At 37.5% G+C, this 24,810-nt stretch overlaps 1 protein-coding gene across 4 annotated transcripts; it reads right to left on the bottom strand.

Moving 5' to 3' along the window:
- Positions 1 to 721: 721 nt before the first annotated feature.
- Positions 722 to 22,334, bottom strand: MYSM1 (Myb like, SWIRM and MPN domains 1). 4 transcript variants are annotated; one of them, XR_011600247.1, is made up of 21 exons: positions 22,255 to 22,334; positions 19,362 to 19,437; positions 18,851 to 18,921; positions 17,434 to 17,511; positions 17,156 to 17,182; positions 16,674 to 16,752; positions 14,238 to 14,336; positions 13,052 to 13,779; positions 12,243 to 12,373; positions 10,701 to 10,804; positions 9,527 to 9,604; positions 8,275 to 8,363; positions 7,904 to 7,958; positions 7,775 to 7,825; positions 6,743 to 6,817; positions 6,174 to 6,362; positions 5,752 to 5,884; positions 4,109 to 4,214; positions 3,936 to 3,993; positions 2,096 to 2,468; positions 722 to 1,117 (listed from the first exon to the last, which is right to left on the bottom strand). XR_011600247.1 is itself a non-coding variant. In XM_070941296.1 (20 exons), the coding sequence occupies exons 1-20, from the start codon at positions 22,320 to 22,322 to the stop codon at positions 2,304 to 2,306; spliced, it is 2,460 nt and encodes an 819-aa protein (XP_070797397.1). In that variant the 5' UTR covers positions 22,323 to 22,334; the 3' UTR covers positions 722 to 2,303. The 4 variants fall into 4 exon arrangements, 3 of the variants coding, with proteins under 3 accessions (XP_070797397.1, XP_070797398.1, XP_070797399.1); XM_070941296.1 differs by having other exon boundaries at positions 722 to 2,468; XM_070941297.1 differs by lacking the exon at positions 9,527 to 9,604 and having other exon boundaries at positions 722 to 2,468.
- Positions 22,335 to 24,810: the final 2,476 nt, after the last annotated feature.

Below are 24,810 nucleotides of genomic sequence, written 5' to 3'. Positions count from 1 at the left end.
GAAATCCCAATCCCATTATTCAAATTTCTATCATGTGGAAAAGTGAGATTTCTGGAGCAGGTTCCTCCCAGCTATATGGTTTTATAAAATAGTGTTTTTGTTTAGTTAAATTCTGGGTAATTAGAAAAGAGTGCAGTACTATTCTCTAAGCCCCAAGGGAATTTATTGGGCATCAGTTGTTGCATAGCACCCTCTAGTGGCGGTCCCAAGTTTGAAGCATAATCAATTACAGTTTTTATGAGCAAAAACTATTCTGCAGCAAATTATAAAGTCTCCATGGAAAGTCATTATAAACAAGTTGTTTCCAATTACAGCACACGTTTACACGGGCACCCATTTTTAATGCCCAGAGTGATGATGATGATGATGATGATGATGATGATGATGATGATGATGATTATTATTATTATTATTTAAATTTCTATACCGCCCTTCTCCAAAAAGGACTCAGGGCGGTGCACAGATAACTTCTTTATGCAATATTTATGCATGATGAATAGTCAACAGGTTTTCTTTTTTTAAAAAAAAATCCCAATTTTGCAGCATGTGCAGCTAGAAACCTACAATGTGCTTTTAAGAGTATGTTTGCAATTGACAGCATAAGCCAGGCATGATGGAACTGCTCTGCCCCACAGCTCTGAAATGCAATCCTACAAGTCAAACACAAAGAAACCTACCATGTATTACGTTTCTTTTATATGAAAAGCTCCCTTTAGGCCAATTTGAAACAAGGAAATCTTTTAAATATCTTCACGTCATTAAGGAGATACAACATTGCCAGGAAAAGCCTTTTCCATTATTTGAGTGGTTAATTCCTTTCACTTCCTCATAAAAATGCACACGCAATGGGCAAATATACCTGTACTATGCTTTTACATGAAAGTAAAGTAATTCAGTCGTTCTTTCTGTACAAAGGCACATTATTTACAACATTTGTTACACACAATATAAATGTAAACATTTTTTCAATAAAATTATGTTGCAATGACTGCAAATTCCATATATATTTTGGGAAGTTTTTCTTTCCTTCTAGAAATCAGTGGTTTCAGTGCCATGCTAGGATCTCAGTAGGACATACAAGCCATTATATCACATGCAATTTGATTGACGTAATAGCCTGGGGACGGAACAAATGTATGGATTAGACTTCATATCAAAGCAACTCTATATGGCACAGTATGATATAAGAGCCTTACATGCAATTAACTAAATCAAATATATGCTTTCAGTGAGAAAGCGCTATAAATTCACGATTCAGCAGTACTTGCACAATTTGCACACCACCATAATCACAATTGAAGGAACTTGGCTTCACAATGGAGCAAGAAAGGCTAGGGCGAAGATACAGCACATTAGCCTGGAGATGATGTTCAGGTTAAAAAGAAATAGATCTGTAACGTAATTTTGCAGCTTTCTACTATGCCTTTAGACATAGTCTTTCTCCCTTGTATGTATCTGCATTTTGTGTTGTGGGTCCAAAGTATAGAACTTGGACAAGAATTGGAGGGTATCTCAGATCCATAATATTAAGAACATCCTATTCTATAGACATACTAAATTCCACAAATTTGTTTTTGTTCAATTCAGTTCAGTTCCGCACAATGTGATGCAAAGCTAAACCCAATCTTAATTTCCCCTTCAAATACTGTCGGCATGGATCAACAACCAAGAAATGAAAGGCTGAGATTATCCGTAATTCTGATATGTTTTTAAACTGATTGCTGCCTTTTCAGAAGGATATGGTAAAGCTTATTTTATAAAATATGGCATAGCTTGATGTCTATGGAGATTCTCAGTCATCCAGGGTTGTCCCAAAGGTTCTTTTTCAAGTGGCAACTGGACTCTCTGGTTTTTCTTTGAAGGTGTTTCACTTCTCATTCACTTGGATGAAAAAGAATCTTTGGGATATGGTAGAGTTTATTTTATAAAATAGAAGAAATGCACATGACAGCCTCTAAGGGATATACATTGAACATAACATGGTGGTTTTTCCTAAACAGAACGGCAATATAATTATTTCAACATCGAGCTAATAGTGCTTGGTCCCAGTAAAACATTATCACTTCAATTTTTTAGAGCGATGGATAGCTTCTACCTAAGTGGTGGGCTGGTAAATGGTTCATTTTCTTGCTGTATAACTGTAATTTTAGAAGATTAGAAGTTATGCCAGAGGTCAGATAGTTCACCATGATTGCTTCATACTGTCTTTCATTAACAGTAATTTTCTTCAGCCACACTGGATTCGGTTACTCTCAACGATGGCCACTTCATTATAAAGTGGTCAATTTTTCTTTCCAGTATTATCATGTTGGCAGGTCATTTGGACACATGCTATTTTCCTCAGCCGTATCGGTCCATTCCTCATTTTGGTAGGCTGAAAGGAGCAGGTTTTCTAACTGTGTCAGGAATTCTTCAGCAATGAAGCTATTGGCTACACTGTCCAGAGTCTTCCTCATGCACTCCAAAAGCTAGTTTTAAGATGGAAGAATAAAGACAAAAATAATGTCAGAGTTGCTGAAATAACATTTAGGAGTTATGGGGTAGCGGGGAAAGCAACTATACATTTATTATGATTCTTCAACCAAAACCTATTAAGACCTTAGGTCCAAGTTTATTAACATACACTCACAAATGTATATCACACACGCTACCTACAACTAGCTATCACAGATTCAATAAATTGCTTTTCTGCAGTGAACCTTCTTCATGACGAATAGTCAGTTTGTTAATGTAGTTGTACTTCATATTCTGCTACAGAGGTATTATATGTGATTATATCTGAAACATGTCAAACATTATCCAATGCAAATATTCTATATATAGAAAGCCATATCAATAGCTTTGCAAACACGTCTCTTCAATCCAAGAAATGTGTTGTGTGCTTCTCTGTCCTTTTTTTCACTGAACAGAGGCAATTTTTGTGAGACTTGTTGAAATGAGATTTGCAGCGCTAATGCTTCTTATTACATCATTTATCCATCAAAGTTTACATAAGGATTTCTTGAGATAATGATAGTCCAAATTCACTCCACAGCATGTTATAGTCTATGCCAAGTTTGAATTTGGGGAAGTGTTGGTTGGTGATTGGAGGCAGATATTGTTTGACTGATGTTTGGAAATGGTGCTGACCCTGTTTTGATTGGACCACCTTATCAATCTATTGTATGGTGTGAATCAGCCACTTGAATGAATGATAGAGTATATTTAGTTCCATTAATTCAAATAAAGGAACCATCAATAAATTTATGGAACTAGATATAATCTACTACCTGCTCCTCTCTTTTCAACTAATGCACAGAGGAAGCTTGCTGGAGTGCCAAGTGAAATATCTGTAAAAAACAGGATCTCCCTAAGCCTGAAGAACCTCAACTAGAAGTACGTAAAATTCATGTAATGATCAACAGATCATTGTAAACAAAATCATGTAGACTGCAACTAATGGGAAAAGATAAAATTGAGAAGACTCAGTGTGGGGACATTCATTTCTGCAAGGATCATGTCATCTATTGGGGTAGAATTCTGGCCAGTTTAAGCTATTTAAGGTTTATACATCTTGATGAAAATCAAGACAGCCAAGCCATAGGTTTCTGAAGACAAGTTTAATCTACCCAAGAGAATTCTATTTTGCCAAACTTTCATTGATTTCAGTATTTTATAAGAATAAGTTGCTTAGGAGAACTCAGCAAAGAAATGGTAAATATATGCAAATACGTAACCAGTCATTCACAGATTTTAGCACACTTTCTCTCATATTTAACAGGTTGGATCCAGATTTAGATACACTTAGCATACACGACCGAAACCAATGCCATGAATTGTCACACACAGAACAAATCTACTGAAATCAGAATCCAACTGAAGATTTCTATAGTAATTAGGCACAATTATGCTGCCTGAAATTTCAGGTGAGAAACGAAGAATTTTATAATGATTACCTTCTGCAAACACGTTAGGTCTGAATCTCTATGGAAGATTTTATCCATGGGCACACAACTATTGAATGAAACATGGCAAGACAATGTCAGAGGATACATAAAAGTGCTTTTTATTGAAATACATACTAATTTGGACTAACTTGAAAGATTCCAAAATGCAAACAGCTACACACCTATGAGACAGTCTGTATTTTTCAATTATCCACTGTGTTTTTTCTAATACTATCTCCCACTGAGGCTCTTCCAACATTTGTTGCACTTCAAACTTGTATGGCAGGCCTGTAAGCCATTAAAACATATATCACATTATACAGTATCATATACAAAAAATGCTGCTCTCTTTGATTTAAACTTTACTGTTCACCTCCCTTTATTTGCACTGACAAAAAATGCACAACACTGGTTTATAACATCAAGACCTTGATCTAATTATCTTAATTACAGACCAAATTAGCTTAAGTTCTAAAATCAGGTTCAAATCTATGTCGAATTGCTCATTTAATTGCTTGTCCATAGTATAATTGAGCAGAAAATGTATGCCTTGTTAATTTCAAAAATGAGATGTATTATACAAACTATAAAGCCATTCGATTATAACTGGAAACATTCGACATCTTGGATACTCAAACCTTTAATTATTGAAATTGATATTAATTTCTTTTCCTCCCCTCTTTCTATCACAGATAATCCTATACTCCAATTTATACAAACTTCAATTGTCTTCATGCTTTGGATATCAATTTACAAAGGATTATTGATAATATCAAGAGATTAAAGGCTAGATACAGATTTTATAAATCCACAGGCAAGTTCTCTTATTGCTTAGCTTTTCCAATTTAATCAGGCTGCTCTGCTGATAATATTTTTAAGAACTGGGTTTAACTAAATTACTCAAACCCCCAAATCTACTTTCTACAATTTTCCTGTACACAGGCATTTCAGATACTTAGACAACCATATGTTCATTTATCTAGATTCTAGACCATTAAAGACAAAAAGATAATTTATATACTGCACTAGTTACTGAATGTAGTCAAGCAGATGCTAGCAACCATCTGACAGTCTGTGAACTTCAGACTGAATCTGAGTTCTAACATTCTAGTACAAACCAGAAACAAAACAACTGAACTCTTCGGGTGTCAGGCACAAGGGTAATAATGCAGACGCTCCTTCTTTGTAAATATGCTTTAACAAAAAGACCCAAATTGAACAATATAATATAATCTTGCACATTTTTGCCTCCCATAAATATTATGGGGAAATGTTCAATTCTGTTAAAAGTATTTTTTAACAGTTTAAAAGTATTTTTTAAAGGTGTAATTTAAGTTTGGGGTGCATAGATGTCTCCTAGGAATGTTATGACCACTGACGTGGCTATAAACACTGCATTGCCAGTCACAAGGCTAAACAACTGGGTCTATTTATAATTGCAACGCAATCCAATTTTTAGTTAAATACTCTTAAAATTGAAATCTACTTCCTCTTTTCAGTATTCCTGAGCCAGCATGGCCATTTCAATATAGGCTGGTATTCAGAGTAGGGAAAGCCCATTTACTCCAACCCACAAAGCTTGCTTCACTATAAATGCAAATGCAGGTCACAGATTCCTGTAACACTAGCAACTCAGTACTTCAGATTCATGAATTACCATTCAGTTTGTAAAAACTAGCGTATACTTTTCTTCCCCACCCCCAAGGTTTCTAATTAAGCATAGTTTAATTATAATGACTCTTTCTCTTATCTCTCCAAAGCCTGCTTTTAAAACACATTGAAATAGAACCTATAACAGAGAAGATTATTTAAAAAAACCACTTACGGTAGGATCCATCTGAACTAGTTTCATCACTAATCACAAGGCAAGTGATCTGAGAATATGGAAGAGGATTATTTCGATTGTAAGGACTTATAATCATTCCAACAAACATTGAGCCACCTCTGGAAAAATAGCTCTGGAGAAAAATAAGAATGCAATGAACAAAAATATATACTTTTCCTTCTCTGTATATAATCAATCAGAATGCAAACGTATCATATACCAATCCATTTCAATCCCCCGTTCTTCCAATTCTCGTTTCCCCTTCAATTCCCCCTTATCTGTTAATAATTCCTTATATCTAACAATATTTCTAAAATTAAAAATATTTGGGTGTATTAAAGCTTCCATTGTTGATAACCATAAACAGCATTATTTCCAACAGTTATAAGTTCTATTCCTTTTATTCAACAGGGAGTTATTACCTGGTATTTTGCCTGGGTATCAATATCACGTAGGGAAGGATTAGGGTCAAAGGCAGGATGAGAATGGTACCATCCAATGATACTGTAACCTCTAGCAGCAAGTATCTCTGATGCTTGTGTTTGAGATACTGGATCCATTTCACACTGCAAGCCTGTACTAAGGCTATTGCAGGGTTCTGCTGCACAGACCTATAAATTAACAAATATGGAGAATTTAATGGGGATGCTGCAGTTGAATGGGGTTTTTTTTTTTAGTTTCTGAAGAACATGTTCTATTTTAAAATGGACATCTGAATTCCAAATGTACAGTGATCAAGCTCTTAAGCAGATGCTCATAAATGGATACTTTAACATACTCGGATTCAATTTAGTCCACTGTAACTCATCTCTTGTACTCAAAGTTGTATTCCAAATTATTCCCTGGAGTAATAACAGAACTGTTTCCCTGTTTCTGTATTTCCCTAGAGGAGACAAAGGAAAGCACCCCCATAGTGACTTAGTGTGATGTCTAGAATTCATAACGAATTGGTAAAAGCCCTTTTAAAATTAAAAATAAATATGATACTTACTTCAACTATTCCATCAGTTTCAGAATATCTTCCACCTAGCAAACCAATTACTTCTGCCATTGAAACATGAGCATGCTAAAAATATAGGAAAATAGTAATCATTCATAAAATGTTGGCAATCTTTGCCCATTCTCATTCTCTCCCCAAAATATATAGAAAAGAAAAATTCAGGTAGAATTATAAAGATTGGGACACTTTATCCCAACTATTTTCACAAGTATTGTGCTTAGAGACACTAGAAGCCTATGTGATAAAGCTCTATGAAACAGTTGCTACCTCTTGAATTGTTACAAATGGGAAAATTTGTAGATGAGAAGTTACTGTCTTGACTAAGCTCCTCAGAGAGGGAAAGGTATACTGAGATGGAATTTTATTTATTGTCCCTAACTGATAAACAAGTAAAACAAGCAGGGAAATATGTTAGAAGATGAAGCTTATATGAGGTGTGTCATATGTAAGATGTCATATAATTGCACTATAATTGCACTCAACAAACTAAACTAAAGGGCCACCATCAGTGAGCTGTTGGACAGTATTACTTGGCCTGTTGTGTGGATGTTTGGGTGGTTTAGGGGTGGGGAATTGTGGTGGGTGGGAGTGTATTTGGGGATTGTTATGTGTGTTGGACCTGGTCTTTGGGTGTTAAGTGAATTTCGTTGCATGGGTATACTATGTATACACGTACAGTGACAATAAAGTTATTATTATTATATAAAGCACATATATTTGAAACAAACATTTGCAGGAATAATTAAGATATTCTCTCAGAGACATCAAAACATCATTGTTTTTTAATATAACTGCCAATAAAAACAAAAATGGGCTATTTCCACTATAAATCCGTATTATCTTAAACATGTACTAAAATGCATTTAACCATGATAGCAGAATCAGTTTCAGTTACATCAAGCATTAGTTTAATATGCATTTATAATGCACAAAAAAATGTAATTTTATTTAATCATGACTTAAACCTTTCTTTTAACTAATTCAGAGCCATATTGTAAGGTATTTCAATAGAACAGTCCTTACCAAATCCATAATCAGAAGTGCTTCTGCAGATACTGTCACTTTGAATGGCTCCTGAAAAGATAAAACTCATATAAGAAAAGTTTGCTTAAGGAGACTAAAACATGTTCATCTTTCCTAAATCATACTTACTGGTTTTTCTTCTGTGTAGGAACAGCAAGGGATGAGCTGAAAGGGATCAAATGAACTATAGAATGAAAAAAGAAGTATCTTAAATTGAAAAATTAATGGAAAGAAGACATTTAAACGCTTCATAATTCTTCATATTTTTAGTTTTAATTCCAATATCCCAAGAGTTCATGATTGGTTCAAATAAGCACTTTTTATGTATAAGAAAAAAATTCCATGGGCATATTTTGATCTTTTTACTGCAGCATGGACTTTATAGAATGAATTTAACTCAATATTAACCTTAAATTCTTCTGACAGGAAACTTTCAAACCTAAAATCTCACCAGTCAATTTTTTTCCAAAGAGATTTTACAAATTAAAAAAAAAAAAAACCTTTTGGTGTGTCTTTGTCCTTTAAACGCTTTTGATAGTTTATATTTCTGATCTTCTCTCCTCTTTGCTAGCTCCTCAGCAGAGAGATGCTAAAAACAAAACATATGCATTAGGTAAACCACCTAATACTGACATACATACTTAGGCTCAAAGAAATCAGTGAGCTGGAGAATGCTTAATTTAGTTGTCCCACTAGCCAATGCTAACAGCTGCTACCACAATTAAACTAGCATTATGCCAAATGCACTTACTTAAGTGTCAGGAATGCACAAATCCCCTCTACAGAAGTCAAAACAATTTCTCTCAGTGAAAAGGATGAACATTCTGCATTTTCCCATTGGTAGACTGAGTAAGGACATTTTTAAATATTAAAATATACTATTCTGCCAAGTATGTCTGCTTTAGTTTTAGTCTGTCCTTATTTATGGTCAACTCAAAATGGCATACATAACTAAGGTTCCCATTTCCTATTTTCCGCACAGCAACAAACCTGTGAGTCAGGTTAGGCTAAAAGAGAGTGATCAGTCCAAAGGCATCTAGATGACTATGGGAGGGCTAGAACTCCAAAACACCTGGTCTATAGCCCAGCACGTAACCCACAATACCAAACTGGGTCTCGATGGCACTTTGACCTGTTTCTCCATAGGCTATCTAATCCTTGGCTAAGAAAACTGGGTAGTCATAATCAACAAGATTCAAAGCATTCAACTAGCTCAGTAACAGTAGGGCGTTCAAAGAAAGCTTATAGATATAATAGGATGGCCACAACTCTTAATTTCTGATCAGGTATATGATCTTATAAACACAAAATCCCATACCTGATTTTAATAGTTAAATGCCATGTTCAATATTTTAATGGTTAAATGAAAAAATATTCCCTTTTCTGAACTCTAACTTTTAAGGGGCTACAAGTCTATGGCCCTTAAGTATTATTCTAAACCATCCGATCTGGAAAAAAACTGGAAAAATCGGGGACGGATGGACAGTTTTTTCCCAAACGGCTTTTTAAAAAAAACTCAGTTTTTCCCAATTTTTGCCCAGGCCTTCCCATCTCTACCTTCACCGAACCCCCAAAGTTGGAGTGATATTCTAACAATCAAGAAGGGCATTCAACATCCTTTCCATCAACCTCCGGACAGGGAAAGACCCACCTGGAGGCATGGCTACAACTGGGCAAAGTGTGTTCCAGGAAAGAGTATCCTCCTAGCTATATAAGTACTCAAGCAAGTTCAGGAATCTAAAATGTTATTACCTCAAACGTCTGTCCTTCCAAATCTCTGGCGTCGCACCAGTTTCCCCATGGGTCTCTCACTCGTCGCCTCCTCGTACGCTGTACCAAACAGAAATGCACTCACATGTCTATTCAAGTGCACCAAGGGCAGCAAGCTCTCTTCATAATTTATGAAGGACTGTCACAAAAATATTGCAATGTACAGTGATCTGGATTGCCACTCTCCTTACCAGCTGATGAATATAGATGACACATGAACTTTAGCTGACCCAATCTGACCCATTTTTACTCTTTCCAGCCTTGTTTCCTAATTCCGCATGCAACAATGCAATGCAGAAGAAAATTACAGGCAACTCCTACAGCAACTGCAGATGAAGGGGCTGGAAAAAAATAATACCAGAAGCCATGCTGGACCTGTTTTCCCTCGCTAGCTATTCTTTCCAATCTAGCATTGGGGGGAAAGTATGTAGGTAGGCTCAAGTATCTGCCTATTTAGTCAAGCTAATCAATTCTTAAGATTTGTAACAAATGCAATGATATCAAAAAGAGAAGCCAAGAAAAGAAAGAAGAGTTTTGAAAATGGATTGGATTTTGCAGGAGACTGCAGAGAAAACAACTCCAGAAAAATAACAATGCAGAATGTTGCTGTTTCATTCTAAGCCTCCCCTCCAGCCATGTGATGACAAATTGAGCTGCTTTTAAAGGCCTGGGGAAAAAATCGGCAGGCTTTCTCTCATTTGTTTTATCTTGTATTTATATAACCTCACTTTTTGCTCATAATCAACTGCATCGCTTAGCAATGGAAATTCTGGTTCCAATTACCATCATTAAGCGAGGACTAGCTGAATAGTACATTAACTGGGAGCTTCAGTTTCTGCAAACGATAGTAATTTCCTTTTTCTCAGCCTCCAAATTTAAATACATTGATTTAAAAACAAATAACCACTATTGTATACCTGCCCAATGATCTAGTTGAGAGCAATATATAATTTAACAAAATCTTTCCAAAAATAGCATCATGGGTAGAACGGCAATATATAATTTATGAAGTCAAAAAAATCTCAGCACTGTGTCAAAAAATGTACTCAAGTTTGCATTCCTACAAATAAGATTCTCAAACGAACGCAGTAGAAACAGAATGAGGAAAAAAATAACCCAAAGAATCATGATCACATGAGCCTGTTTTCCATCTCACCATAGATTGTAGACGTTGCACAAGCTGATATGCGTCAACAGCATCCTTGCCTTCCTTGGGCCGTACTTTGTCAACTGTTTGCGGTCTATTATACACAGCCTGCTCTGTAAAGGTGAAGAAATGTTGCCCTTCAGTCTATACTTTAAGACAGATGCTCAAAAAACAACTAACCCCAGGGTCAAAACCAAACATCTGATGACAATATTAACTTCGCACTTATTTTAATTCTATCATTCAAGTTAAAAATTTCCATGCAATCACGAGGTTTATGTGACTAAATAGAGCATCACTTCCAAAATAAATAAATAAATAATCAATTTGCTCATTTACTGTATATGCTCTTTAGAATAGCAAAGCCTTGTAAAGAATGCCGGACTAAGAATTGTTATAAGTTACATAAACAATGCTACCTATGGAGGAGCATACAAAAGGGGAGCCAAGATGTAGAGCTATTACAATATAGCTAGGTATTACACAACATTAAGGAAAATAATATACTTTTGGGATCCATCTCTAACCTACTATAGAGTACAGGCATCAGATCCAGCTAGGTCCCCATACCTAACTGAAGGGGAAAAGAAACAGCAACCAATTGTGTTCTTTTAAGAGAAAACAGCAAATGCTTCATTCAGACTGCAAATTCTAAACACATAAAACATCTACTTTCAAGTAGTTTCTTATGCATAGCTTACAGAGTTAAATAATGTACTCTAAAGATTAAGCAGCCAATACCAATTAAGTTGACCAAGATATTGAGTCTATTCTTATTTTTCTTCTGGTGACATTATTACAAGATGTCATAAACCCAATACATTTAGGATTCATATACTTCCTCTTCCATATATTGCACTGAACAATAATTGATTCCTTCATTTGTAAGACAAAGAGACCTACTTCTGGCATCTGAAGTGGGAGTATTTAAAAAAAAGAAGCACTTAAGAGGAAAAACCTTGAGCACCTTTGTTGTCACTGACCACAAAGAAAATTCAGAGAATGAAGAGAAATGAAATAACTGATTTATCAAAAGATACTAATTTGTTTCCAACATCTTACACAGGGATAAAGTTGTTTTGTTTCATTTTCTGGCACACTATTCATAGAATATTTGTTACCAACTAACACCCCTGACCTCCTCATACAGAATCCAAATCAATTATGCATACACTCAGAACTCCTGATGAAACTTCACTTAGTTTTTAAATGGCCTTCAGCCCAGAAAAGCTATCGCCATAATTAAATAGGATACTTTTTTATACAAAAAGCTGTGCTGTTGTTTTACCACAAAAGACACAGAAAAATACAAATCTGAGGTAATGAAAAAAGAGAGAAAGAGCTCTTGATTCTCTAGGATTGGCATCTGACCTCCAACCACAATAAGCATATTTTTAAAATGCCATTTCTAATCTTTATTCTCTTTCCACCTCAAGTTTACCAGCACTTTCTAAAAGCAAATTTTCTGTCTTTGGTAGTTGTGAGCTGTTTTGGGGACTCTTCTAAAAAACAAAGGATATAGACATAAACCTAATGAAAGAGTGTTTTTACCACAGCCAAAGTTAATTGCTCCTATTAATTCCAGGTATGTATGTATTCGTCCAATGCAGTTGACATCACCGCAATTCTTCAGCCCTGGACGTACAGATGTCTTGTTCAGGTATTTTGGTTTGATTCTTTCCCTAAAACCAAGTGGAATCACAACTTAAAAATATAGATTTGACATACCTAAATGTATCTCATAATTTTGGGTGGGAGGGTGGAAGTCATGAAAGCTATGGTATGGTTGCCATTCTTCTACAGAATTTCTATTGAAGCAATAAAAGCGATGAAAGCCAGCTGGTGACTTTGGGTTGGACATTCTCTCTCAGCCCAGCCCTACTTTACAGGGTTAATGATGTGGGCAAAATAGGAGTTAGGGAATTAGGTAAGTTTGCTGCCTTGAGTTATATATGAAGACAGAAATATATAATAACAATAGTATTTCTGTTAACAGCCATATAAGATAGATTGGGCAGAAAGAGAATGATTGGCATTGTTTGCCAGTAATATCTCAATTGTAGATCTGACTGCTCTGCAGATTTGCAAAGAACTGGAAGTTATCCGGGTGCAAAATGCGGGGCATAGATGACTACCAAGTCACGTATTGTAAATGGACACTACATAACAGTGCAAGTTTAACAAAAATACACGAACTCTTAATTACACAAAACATGTTTGTTGCATACCCTATCACCGATGGCATTCGTTCCACCAGCATGGTGTGTGCATTGATCAGATTCCTTTAAAAACAGCAAATTTATTGTCCAAAGGAGTCAGATGAACCAGAAGTGAGCTTCCGGTTCATCAATAATTCTTACCATTGGTCCAAAATATAATTTCTAATTTTCAAATAGCGCTCAGGTGTTTTGGCTTGACGCCCGACAAAAAATTCTGGAATCGCTTGCTTTTCTTCTTCCAATATAATGCCTCTATCTATTGCAATTTCTTGATCTGGTGACTTAAGCTCCTCTGCATCCATCCGATTTTCCTCCCCAAGGTGTTCCGAAGAAAGGAAATGAATGCTGCTGTCAGTTATGTCCTTTTGTTCTTCACAAAGCTCTGGACTAGGAAACCAGTCGGGACTTTCAGAAGTCCCTGTTCCGTCACACTTCTGATTCTCTGTTTTCATAGTCCGATGCTCTTTAGTCTCAGAGCAGGAGTCTGCAGTTTCATCTGCATTTTGCTCTGGCTTTGTAACATCCTGGGTTAAGAGAACAGCAGACATGTGTTGGGCAGAATCCAAAACAGGTTCTGTCCAATTGCTTTGCTCAGATGGGCTTTTTGGAACATCTAATATCTCAGACTTTCCAGATTCTTGCTGATGTGCACAGGATAAAAGTTCATCCATTTCATCTGTAATGTCTACTTCCTCGTCATCTGATAATTTTTCAATTTTCACCGCATTTAAATTAGGGTCCGCTCGACCTCTTAAGTGCTCTGATGCCCATGTCACCTTCTTCCTTTCAACATCCTCACTGCTTTGTGGAAGAGGAGCACCGATGTGCTGTTGCTGCTGTTTCACTTTTTCTACGCCATCACTTTTTGCCTGGTTACATTAAGAAGAGTTAAGCATTGCATGACTAAATAAAAAAAATTGAAACAAAAGAGAATATTTGTTAAGACAAATAAATAGAACCAGCTACTTCTCAGTGTTGCCCTGTTCTCCAAATAAAAACAATTCCAGTTAGGAATAATAGCCAAGTGTTTTCAACTTGTGTTAGATTATAGAATTGCTCCTATATGCAAAACGGGGGGGAAAGGGGATGCAGACACAAAAACTCAACCAGGTGTTCTCAAAATTTCAATAGAGAATTTGGGCATTTGGAAGAATTTGAAGCTTCATGAGTGATAGTCTATTTGTGTGATGCTATATTTCACTCAGTGGCTCAATTAATAATATTTAAAAGGGAAGCTGGACACTGGATAGATTTGATCAATTTATTTCTTATAGTTAAATCATTTACTATTTGTCATCTTGTCAAGTAAAACTTATTTCTAATTTACCTTGTTCTTAAAGTATTGTCTGGCATAGCTCTTTACTTGAAGAACGTTGCGACTTCCAATCATCATAGCAATTTTTGTCCATCTTCTGCCAAATTTAGCCTAGCAAAAAAATAAATATAAATTCAGAGATGGGAATACAGAAAAAGATAGCAATTTATCTAAACATGGCTACTGTAAGGGACTGTAATGGTATATGTATATGTGGCAATGACCTTGGAAGATAGGAGGAAGAGCTTCAGCCTAGAAAACAATGATAAACAAAATGTGAGTTTGAAGAAGGAGGGGGTTGTAAAAACACCTCAGAAGGGACCCTCTCTGGTTCTCAGGAGAGTAAAACTGAGGGGTACTTTCAGACTTGCAAAATTTTGTTAATGAAACCTTACAATAAAAATAGATCCAATACTGCTGGCTCTCCTTGATTGACTACCTCTCATGGCTAACAGTTATAGAGGTAGTCTGCCTTTAGCGGCTAACTCATTGAGCAACCATTTGCAGTCACAATAATGATGAAAAAAATGGTGACCGGTCCTCACATTCAGACCTTTGTAGTTCTAAAAAGCAAAGGAGAGTTGAAGTAAATAAATTGCAGTTGCCGTTTTACTTAATAGCCCAGTTGTTAATCCCAATTGTGGTTGCTAAATGAAGGCTACCTGTACTGCCAACAAGTACTATGGTCACATTCTGAAATATCATGGAGACCCAAAGTGAACCACAGTACTTCCTTGTCAAATAACTTTTTTCGAATTTAATTTTTTATTATTATTATTATTATTTTTTTTATTGAATTTCTATACCGCCCTACTCCCGAAGGACTCAGGGCGGTGAACAGCCAAGATAAAATACAGATAATACAAATATTTAAAAAATCCCTTAAAATTATTAAATATTTTGGCCGAAACACAGATTAAAACACCCAATTTATTAAATCACGAATTAAAAATTTTTAAAAGGAGAGTTAGGCCAGGCCAGCCTGCTGAAATAGAAAAGTTTTGAGAGCAGGGCGAAACGTGCGCAGGTCCGGGATCCTCCGTATCTCTGGGGGGAGCTCGTTCCAGATGGTAGGTGCCCCCACAGAGAAGGCTCTCCCCCTGGGGGCCGCCAGTCGACACTGTTTGGCCGACGGCACCCTGAGGAGCCCCTCTCTATGGGAGCGTACTGGTCGGTGAGAGGCTATTGGTGGCAGAAGGCGGTCTCGTAAATACCCCGGTCCGATGCCATGGAGCGCTCTAAAGGTGGTAACCAAAACCTTGAAGCGCACCCGGAAGACCACCGGGAGCCAGTGCAGCTCGCGCAGGAGGGGGGTCACATGGGAGCGCCACATCGCTCCCATAACCACCCGCGCGGCCGCATTCTGGACCAGCTGGAGCCTCCGGGTGCTCCTCAAGGGGAGCCCCATGTAGAGAGCATTGCAGTAGTCCAAGTGGGAAGTAACGAGAGCATGAGTGACCGTATTTAACGAGTCCAGATCCAGAAAGGGACGCAACTGGCATATCAGGTGGACCTGATAAAAAGTCCCCCTGGCCACTCTTTAAGATACACTCTTCTGGCAATCTCCAGAATGGCATGATAACTTTGCTAACAGAACAGACTAAGGAACTTAAAAGGAATAAAAAAAAAATAGTTTTCAAGCTCAGATGTGTAAGTCCTTATTAGGAAGCTAAACCCAGATTATATCTTACTCACAGAAGATAAGAGTTTTTCATCTTGTTGAGGGTAAACCTGCCCTCTGCAAAGTGGTGCAACGGACCAGACAGCGAATAGATACGTTGCTTAGCAAAACACATCTTCCTTCTCAAATTTTCTGTAAATGATTGGGGATTTTTGGCAATAGTGTGAGAATCAGTACAAGGGATTGCATTTCCCTGGTAATGCATCTTAGAATCCCTACTGGCTTGCAAAGGTTATCTTATCTTATTCAACACAGAATGTTTTAATGTTAAAGCTGAAGGATGGCTGATTATCACCAAAATTACAGTAAATGATCCAAGTAGAATTACAGATAGTCCTCAATTTATAACCATTCTTTTACAGCATTGAAAAAGTGACTTTTTTCACTCTTACGACCTTTGCAGCATCCTCATGGTCATGTGATCAAAATTAGGATGTTTGGCAACTGGCCTATATTCATGATGGTTGCAGTGTCACAGGGTCATGTGATCAACTTTTGCGATCTTCTGACAAGCCAGTAGGGAAGCAAGATTTATTTAACTGTGCTACTAACAATTGCAGTGGCTCACTTAACAACTTTAGCAAGAAAGATCATAAAATGAGGCAAAATTCACTTAACAACTGTTTTGCTTAGCAAAGGATTTGGGGGCTCAATTGTGGTCATGAGTTAAGGACCACCTGTACTTTCTTGTTCCTTTTTAAACAATTATGCGGTATGGTTGTATTTTAAAATTGTTTATGTTAAATTATAGCGTTAGTAATATTTACCAATCCTTCTTCAAACTTTTCCTTTTCTTCTGTTGTCCACTTCAGTGAACTAGTTGCTGATTTTGCAGGTGAACGAAGCCTTCAGAAAGCAAAATACTTGATTTCATGCACATACACTTAAATAATAGGATGTAAAAGAAAACATTTTATAATCAACTGGCTTTACAAAAAATACTTAAGAGGATGTCACATGTCTAAAAAGTAGACATTTCTTAAACAAGGGTTTGGGTTCAAGATGACTGTGACTTGCAGTATCTTCCATATAGGATTTCCTATCACTCCACCATTCTGTTTTGGGAGTTAATGTGTGGATGATATTAAAAATCTTTTGCCTTGATAGAAGGGTCTTACCAGCAAGATATAATCTTGGATCCAATCCAATATGAACGCAAGATATTCTATTATCTTTATAAACAACACAACAAATTCTACAAGCATAAAACAACAATCTTCAACTTAGGTTTAGCATCAAAAGTACATACGTGATTTTTGTTTCTTTCTTGTGTGGACTATGAAGTAAAAAAAAGAAAAATAAATGTTACTTAATAATCTACATTTAGCAGACATTTGTAAAGTTATCTTTATAATGTGTAGATTTTTAAAAAAGTTTCCCAGTATACTGATTACTTTCAGCTATTATTTTTAGTTTTAATTTTTATACCTTGTAGAATGAAAATATGTTTTAAAATATTAAATTCTTGCTTTAAAAAATTAACAGTGTGGTCAGAAAGAACATTAACAGTTTTACAGCAAATTTTACCTTTTTGTACATTTTTTATCATTTTCCTTCGGCTCTTGCCAATTTTTTTCTGGAAGAGACTTGCTAGATAAGTAATATCTGAAATACATTAAGGACTTCAGAAAGTACAATATTGTGAGAGAAAATTTTTCAGAGGAATGTTTGGGCAGTTATTTATTAAAAGCAGTGTTACTGAAACCCAATCAATGTGCATAAATTGTAACACTCATGACGTATTGTAATAATACCACATATTCTTGCACAACACTTGGTTAATGTGCTAAAAATAATCTCACATGCATTTAATCAGATTTAATTGAAAGCTTAATGTGCTTATGATTAAAACTGAAACAAAAAAAAACATAGATAAGACACATAAAATTTCTCTGTACCATCACCCACATTCAGTGAAATTAGAATAATTTTATTTTCAGACTTCTTTCCTGCAGAGGAAATAAAAAGAGTATTTGTAGCTCAGAATTGAAATGAGGGGTCTTTGGTACTCTCTGATATCCGTTGTTCTCTTGTAGGTGTTTCATTACCAAACCTTCAAATATTTAGCGGTTTGTTTATTTATTTATTTATTTATTTATTTATTTATTTAAATTTATATGATGCCCCATATTAAAACCAACTAAAAACACCCCGCAGATCAGATGAGTTGTTTATATTTATCTACGGTATGAAAAGAAGCCTTCATGTTTTATGTCCTTGTAAGTGTAATCAACAATAATAATAATAATAATAATAATAATAATAATAATAATAATAATAATAATAATTTTATTTCTATACCGCCCTTCTCCCGAAGGACTCAGGGCAGTGTACAGCCAGTTTAAAACACAAGACACAACAATAATTAAAAATTAAAATAATTAAATAGATTTGGCTGCTTTAAAAACTCTAAAATTTAAAATACCCCAATTTAAAATTATTATATTGATAGCCCTGCCTGGCGGAACAACAAGGTCTTCAAAGCGCAGCGGAATACCCGGAGGTCAGAGATCTTGCGTATTTCCGGGGGCAGTTCATTCCACAGGGCTGGGGCTCCCACAGAGAAGGCCCTCCCCCTGGGTGTCGCCAGCCGACATAACTTGGCTGATGGCACCCTGAGGAGACCTTCTCTGTGGGAACGGACTGGTCGGTGGGAGGCTATTGGTGGCAGAAGACGGTCTTGAAGGTACCCGGGTCCTGTGCCATGGAGCGCTTTAAAGGTGGTAACCAACACCTTGAATCGCACCCGGAAGACCACAAGGACATAAATAAAAATCCTCTTTTTCCACAGAGGATTAGGAAACTGTTGGCAAAAGAAAGTATCTTGGGAAATAGGTATGAGGAACGAATTGTTACAAAAACAGTCATAATCCTTAATAGCTGCCTTTTGATTACAAATCTGCATTACAGCTCTTTTTCTCACTTTTTAGCAGGAAAAGGATACTCTTCTTCCAGAAGCATCTTCTCAATGACAGCCTTGTTTTCTTCACTAATTGTACTGTCAAGACTCCAAGGCTAAGAGAAGAAATAGCAGTTATACAACATTAATTTTCATAACAAGAGTGGTATGAAGAGAAAGAGAAATCCTCTGAGATGCAAAGTGAAAAAATAGGCATATTTGTAGGAAAACTCAGAAAACCTGAGGTAAAACTTGGTTTTAAAAAATAATATAAATTAGTAAAATTTCGTCCTTTCCTTAGGAACACAAAAAGGAATGGGGGCAACCATTATAATAAGCATGCCTCAAAAAAACAAAGACGTATACATAAACATACTGCACATAACTAGCTTATTCCCAGGCTTAAACATTTTTCATGAACACTGCGTGTAATATTTCCTTTCTGCCTATGGTAGTTTATACACCAAACTACATGGAAATTGAAACACATCAAAAAAAAAAAAAAAACCATTTGTCCCAAAATATATTCTTCCATTATATTCTGTAGTTTACTTACAAGAACCACATCTGTTCTCCATGTGGAATCAAGGTAGTGATCTTGGAGTAAACTGGATGATGGATATTGATAACTTCTGAAACAAAAAGCCAAAGAACAAATATTATCACAGACATGGTATTTTAATACTTTTTAAATGTCATATAATATTGCCTTGCCTTTGACCTTACCCATTTGTCTTTACAAGAACATATGGATTAACAAATAATACTGTAGAAGAACAGGCTAAACTAGAGAGCTGGGTTAAACATTGCCATAAGAGATCCCAAGTGCAGCTCCCTCTTGAATTCTGTTGATACTTATCTAATGTCCAGTTAGCTTTGATCATTAGTTGACTAGATTCTCATGTATAGGTAGCAATAATAAACTCTTCTATGCTTTGGACTCAACAAATGCTCCTGGGTATTTGCCCCTGACAAGTACTGGAAAAAAATATTATTTTATAGCAAATATCTATAATTCCTTATCCCTTGAGATAAACAGTGAAACATTCAGTTATTGTTGCAGCAGTATGCCATATTTAGGACCATCTGATCTGAAGAACTAGTGGTTGGAAAAGATCACCCATAAAAATATCAGAGTCCTTTGCACACTGTGTATCAAAAGTTAACTGCACTGCTTAGTAGCTTAAAATAATAAATAAGAAAATAATTTTAAAAGTAGGAATGATACAAATGATTGTTGGGAAACAATGAAGTATGGAAGTGGAACAAAAGGTATGAACGTCTTTGAAAAGGTAAATTATTTTCACAGAGATGTGAAATCTATGATCCATGAAATGCTGATAAACAACAGATAAGAAAACAAGATAAGATTTCATCAATTATTCCTGAGTTTATCAGTCCTTTTGCTACTGCTTCTAAAGAATGGTCAAAATTTGTATGAGTAAAGCATTTTCATCCTTCACACTCTCCAAAGAAGTCTATAGATATTCAATTTGCACCAATCTCATTGTACACATGTTATGCATTGACAATAAAGGTTTGATTTGATTTGATTATCTCTGTCACAGATTACCAGGAAGGACCAAAGCAGCAAGCACAGACACAGATTTAATTTAATTTAACAATTATAATTTTAAGAAGCTCATCAAGGACAGCTTGTAGTCTAATGCTATGTGAAAATAACCTTGGGAAGCAGGAGGAAAAGCTGCAGCCTAGTCTGGTGAATAATATTTGACTCTAAAGGACATTTTAACTATTGAGAGAGTAAAAGTGAAGGAAGGGAGGGGGTACATTCAGACTTGCAAGATTCTGCTGATGCAACCTTACAATAAAGATAAAGCTGGTACTCTTAAGTTGTGCTTCTTGTCTGGACAACACATGCAAAGCTTACAAATAGTTAAAGACGCCACAAACTGTAACTGATAAATACCCAAAGGCACTAGGCTGCCACAATTTACAAATATGCCCACTCCTTCCCATGCTGAGATGCTTATCTCTGTTTGCAAAAAAATAATTGGCTTTATTTTGGTAAATATACGAGAATAGCCGGGGAGAGCCTTGATAGTACAGTGGTCTAAGCACCCTGTTATTAACACAGCTGCCTGCAATTTACTGCTGGTTCGAATCTCTCCAAGGCTCAAGGTTGACTCAGCCTTCCATCCTTTCTAAGGTAGATGAAATGAGGACCCAGTTTGTGGGGGCAATAAGCTGACTTTGTATAAATATACAAAAGTATGAAGGCTATTGTTTAACGCATTGTAAGCCGCCCTGAGTCTCCAGAAAAGAGTGGCATATAAATCAAATTAAAAAAAAAAAAAATAGCTGGGGAGTGTAAGGCAGAGGTCTTCAAACTTGGCAGCTTTAGGACTTGTGGACTTCAATTTTGGTAAATATATGAGAATAGCCGGGAGTGTAAGGCAGAGGTCTTCAAACTTGGCAGCTTTTAAGACTTGTGGACTTCAATTTTGGTAAATATACGAGAATAGCCGGCGATTGTAAGGCAGAGGTCTTCAAACTTGGCAGCTTTTAAGACTCGTGGACTTCAATTTTGGTAAATATATGAGAATAGCCGGCGATTGTAAGGCAGAGGTCTTCAAACTTGGCAGCTTTTAAGACTTGTGGACTTCAATTTTGGTAAATATACGAGAATAGCCGGAGATTGTAAGGCAGAGGTCTTCAAACTTGGCAACTTTTAAGACTCGTGGACTTCAATTTTGGTAAATATACGAGAATAGCTGGGAATGTAAGGCAGAGGTCTTCAAACTTGGCAGCTTTTAAGACTCGTGGGCTTCAATTTTGGTAAATATACGAGAATAGCCGGGAGTGTAAGGCAGAGGTCTTCAAACTTGGCAGCTTTACGACTTGTGGACTTCAACTCCCAGAATTCTCCAGCCAGCATAGCTGGCTGGAGAATTCTGGGAGTTGAAGTCCACAAGTCGTAAAGCTGCCAAGTTTGAAGACCTCTGGTGTAAAGGATGGTCTCTTCCCCTCCTCCCCCCCCTTTATCTTTGTCCTCTGGCAATCATAAAAGAAAAAAAATAGATAAATTAACTTATAAGTCTGCTTTACCTGACTGCGCAAGCACGAGTATGGGAGACCAACGGAATGAAACATTACCCCCGAAGACAAGCCAGAAGCCTTAGATCAGTGTGTTTCTCACCTTTGGCTCCTTTTAAGACGTGTGGACTTCAACTCCCAGAATTCCCCGGCCCGCATTGGCTGGCTGTAGAATTCTGGGAGTTGCAGTCCACAAACATTTAAAATGGCCAAAGGTTGAGAATCCCTGGGTCCTAGACCCCAGGGGCAGCAGCAGCAGCACGACTGATTTCAACCAGCCCCCGCCGTGAAAAAAGGGTCTGGGCGAACGGCCTTGCGCGAGGCCTCTCCTCCAAAACAGAACCACCTTTCCCGATTGCCAGGTGGCGGCCTAAAAGCTCGCCCTCTCTTACCCTGCCTGCGTAGGTCCCACCGTCGAGTCTCCCTCGACATCGACATCTAACTCTTCCACAGCCTCCATACTGGAACCTCCACCGGATATGGCGGTGATGACACAGGAAGGGAGTCCAATGTGGGCTGACGCGCCTTCCGCCCTGGAACTCGGGCCCGGGATGACGTTACAGGAGAGGGGGGGGAGAAACTCAAGACCCGCGCATGCGCAAAAGGAGACCGGCTCACCGTTGGCTCTTTTCTTCCGCCCTTAGTTGGTTGCGGCGAAGGAAAACGTGATTGGGTTGGAAAAGTGCTATGGAGAGATTCAGTGTGGCTAGAGAAAAAAACCAGCTCGGTTCCAATCCGGGAGAAAAAGAATAAAATGGAGACTGGCTGATTGGAAAGAAGGTCTCTTGTTTATTTAGATGCCAGAAACTTCAGTGACAGCAAGAAAATGTTTCTGGGGTGGCTGAGTCTGATCAAATGGCTGAGTTGGATTTTATAGGGTTCCGAGATGCTCCAAGCAGGGATTGTGCAATGTGCCTTTGATTATTTCAATGGTGGTGGGTTAATCCCATTATGTCCCAAAGGTCATGTCCTGCCCTTGGAATTGGGGTGGGGGGGGTGGGGAGGAATGTAGATTTTTTTTAATACCATCAGCTCAAACCTTCTGTGCGTTTTGTTTATGAATGGATTGGCCCCGTCTTCCTGAATGGATACAAAAATCTGCATTCCTAAAGGCCAGCAAGTTTCTTAGCTTGAAGCTGTTTTCCTAGGGCAGGAAGACTGGGACTGCTTTCTGCCTTTATTAAGATTTTTCTCCTTTGGGGAAATAGTCTAGCCTGTCTCTTTTTAATCAAGACTATTTTAATCTGGGGAGGGAGAGCTTCCTACAGAGCAGAGTGAAACTCTGTGTGTGTGTGTGTGTGTGTGTGTGTGTGTGTGTGTGTGTGTGTGTGTGTATTGTTGTGTGTGTGTATTGTTGTTAGTTGCGAAGTCATGTCCGACCCATCGCAATCCCATGGACAATGTTCCTTCAGGCCTTCCTGTCCTCTACCATCCTCTGGAGTCCATTTAAGCTCACACCTACTGCTTCAGTGACTCCATCCAGCCACCTCATTCTCTGTCGTCCCGTTCTTCTTTTGCCCTCAATCTTTCCCAGCATTAGGCTCTTCTCCAGTGAGTCCTTCCTTTTCATTAGGTGGCCAAAGTATTTGAGTTTCATCTTCAGGATCTGGCCTTCTAAAGAGCAGTCAGGGTTGATCTCCTCTAGGACTGACCGATTTGATTGCCTTGCAGTCCAAGGGACTGTTTGTATGTATGTATGTATGTACATATGTATGTATGTATGTATATATCCACCCAAAATTAGTATTAACATTGTCCCCACCGTCGTAGCTCTCCAAACAGCATTTAGTAAAAGCAGAAGCCACACTGGCCTTTCTGACAGGTCAGGTTTATAGGAGTCTGGATTAGGTCTGTGAATCACTTATTCATGTGTTTGCAGACATTTTCAAGGCATTCCGTTAGACTGGAGCGGCAAGATGCTGCTGTAGAAGACAACGTTGCTTTAAAATAGGGCTGCCAGATCTGGGCTGCAAAAGACTGTGTGTTTCCAGAATCTCTGCTTCCACCTAGCGGTCCTTCCAATTTTTGTACTCCTAAAAGGCATTCCTGGTTCACCCGTTGAGAATATCTTCCAAACTGAGTACAGGTAGTCTTCAACTTACAACCACAACTGAGCCCAAAATTTATGTTGCTAAGAAAGACATTTGTTAAGTGAGCTTCGCCCCATTTTAAGACCTTTCTTGCCACAGTTGTTAAGTGAATCACTGCAGTGAAATTAGTAAGACGGTTAAGTGAATCTGATTTCACCATTGACTTTGTTTGTCAGGAGGTCTCAAGTTTATGAGTGACAAAACCTAGCAGATTTTAAACACCATGATGCCGCCCTTGAATGCTGCAAGAATAAGAGGGACAAAATATTCTGTTTACACTAGTACAGCAAAGGACACTTCACTTCAAACCTCTCTCCTGGGTAGAGGATGAGCTGCAGGCAATATCATGGGGACATGGGGGGGGGGGGAGTGACATTGCCAAGCCATGGAGTGCATGGCTCAATGCCATTTGTATTGCAGTCTGGCATTTTGAACCAGGGGTCTCTGACTGTGCTTCTAAGATGATCTCAAGCTCAGTTGAAAACTGACTGGTGTTGGATGCCTGCATGATATTATAGAAGGAAAGGACCAGTTCTCTCTTGCTGCTTTACCATGTAGCCCCTTCCCTTATCTCTGGACTCTTTATAACACATTTCACATTTTTTTTAAAAAAAAGAGGGCAAAGTCTCTATTCAAATGGAACCCAGTTAATTTTATTTATCAAATTTAGAGGCCTCCCAACTCCTTTTCAGAGTGATTCTATTCTATGCATATTGCACAAACCCATCTCCTACCTCTGAAACTTGCAAAAGCCCAGGCCTGCTGGAACATGTAACTCTTTCAAAGCCCACAAGTTACCCTGTCTAATGGGCCAGTGGGTTTATGGATTTGGAGACCTGGCAGATTTTAAAAAATGGA

Source organism: Pituophis catenifer, unplaced genomic scaffold (genome assembly GCF_029215685.1).
Source record: "Pituophis catenifer annectens isolate HBS135680 unplaced genomic scaffold, rPitCat1.0.hap2 SCAF_3, whole genome shotgun sequence".
Taxonomy (NCBI): domain Eukaryota; kingdom Metazoa; phylum Chordata; class Lepidosauria; order Squamata; family Colubridae; genus Pituophis; species Pituophis catenifer.
This window is presented reverse-complemented; position numbering and strand designations above follow the sequence as displayed.

What these genes read in the sequence shown, in the direction of transcription:
- MYSM1 (XM_070941296.1), bottom strand. Translation starts at nt 22,322, where the DNA reads ATGGAGGCTGTGGAAGAGTTAGATGTCGATGTCGAGGGAGACTCGACG. An exon ending in GTGGGACCTACGCAGGCAGG is followed by an intron (nt 19,438 to 22,254) that starts GTAAGAGAGGGC and finishes TTTTTGTTTCAG; the next exon opens with AAGTTATCAATATCCATCAT. An exon ending in AGCAATTAACTTTGGCTGTG is followed by an intron (nt 10,805 to 12,242) that starts GTAAAAACACTC and finishes TCACCTTTACAG; the next exon opens with AGCAGGCTGTGTATAATAGA.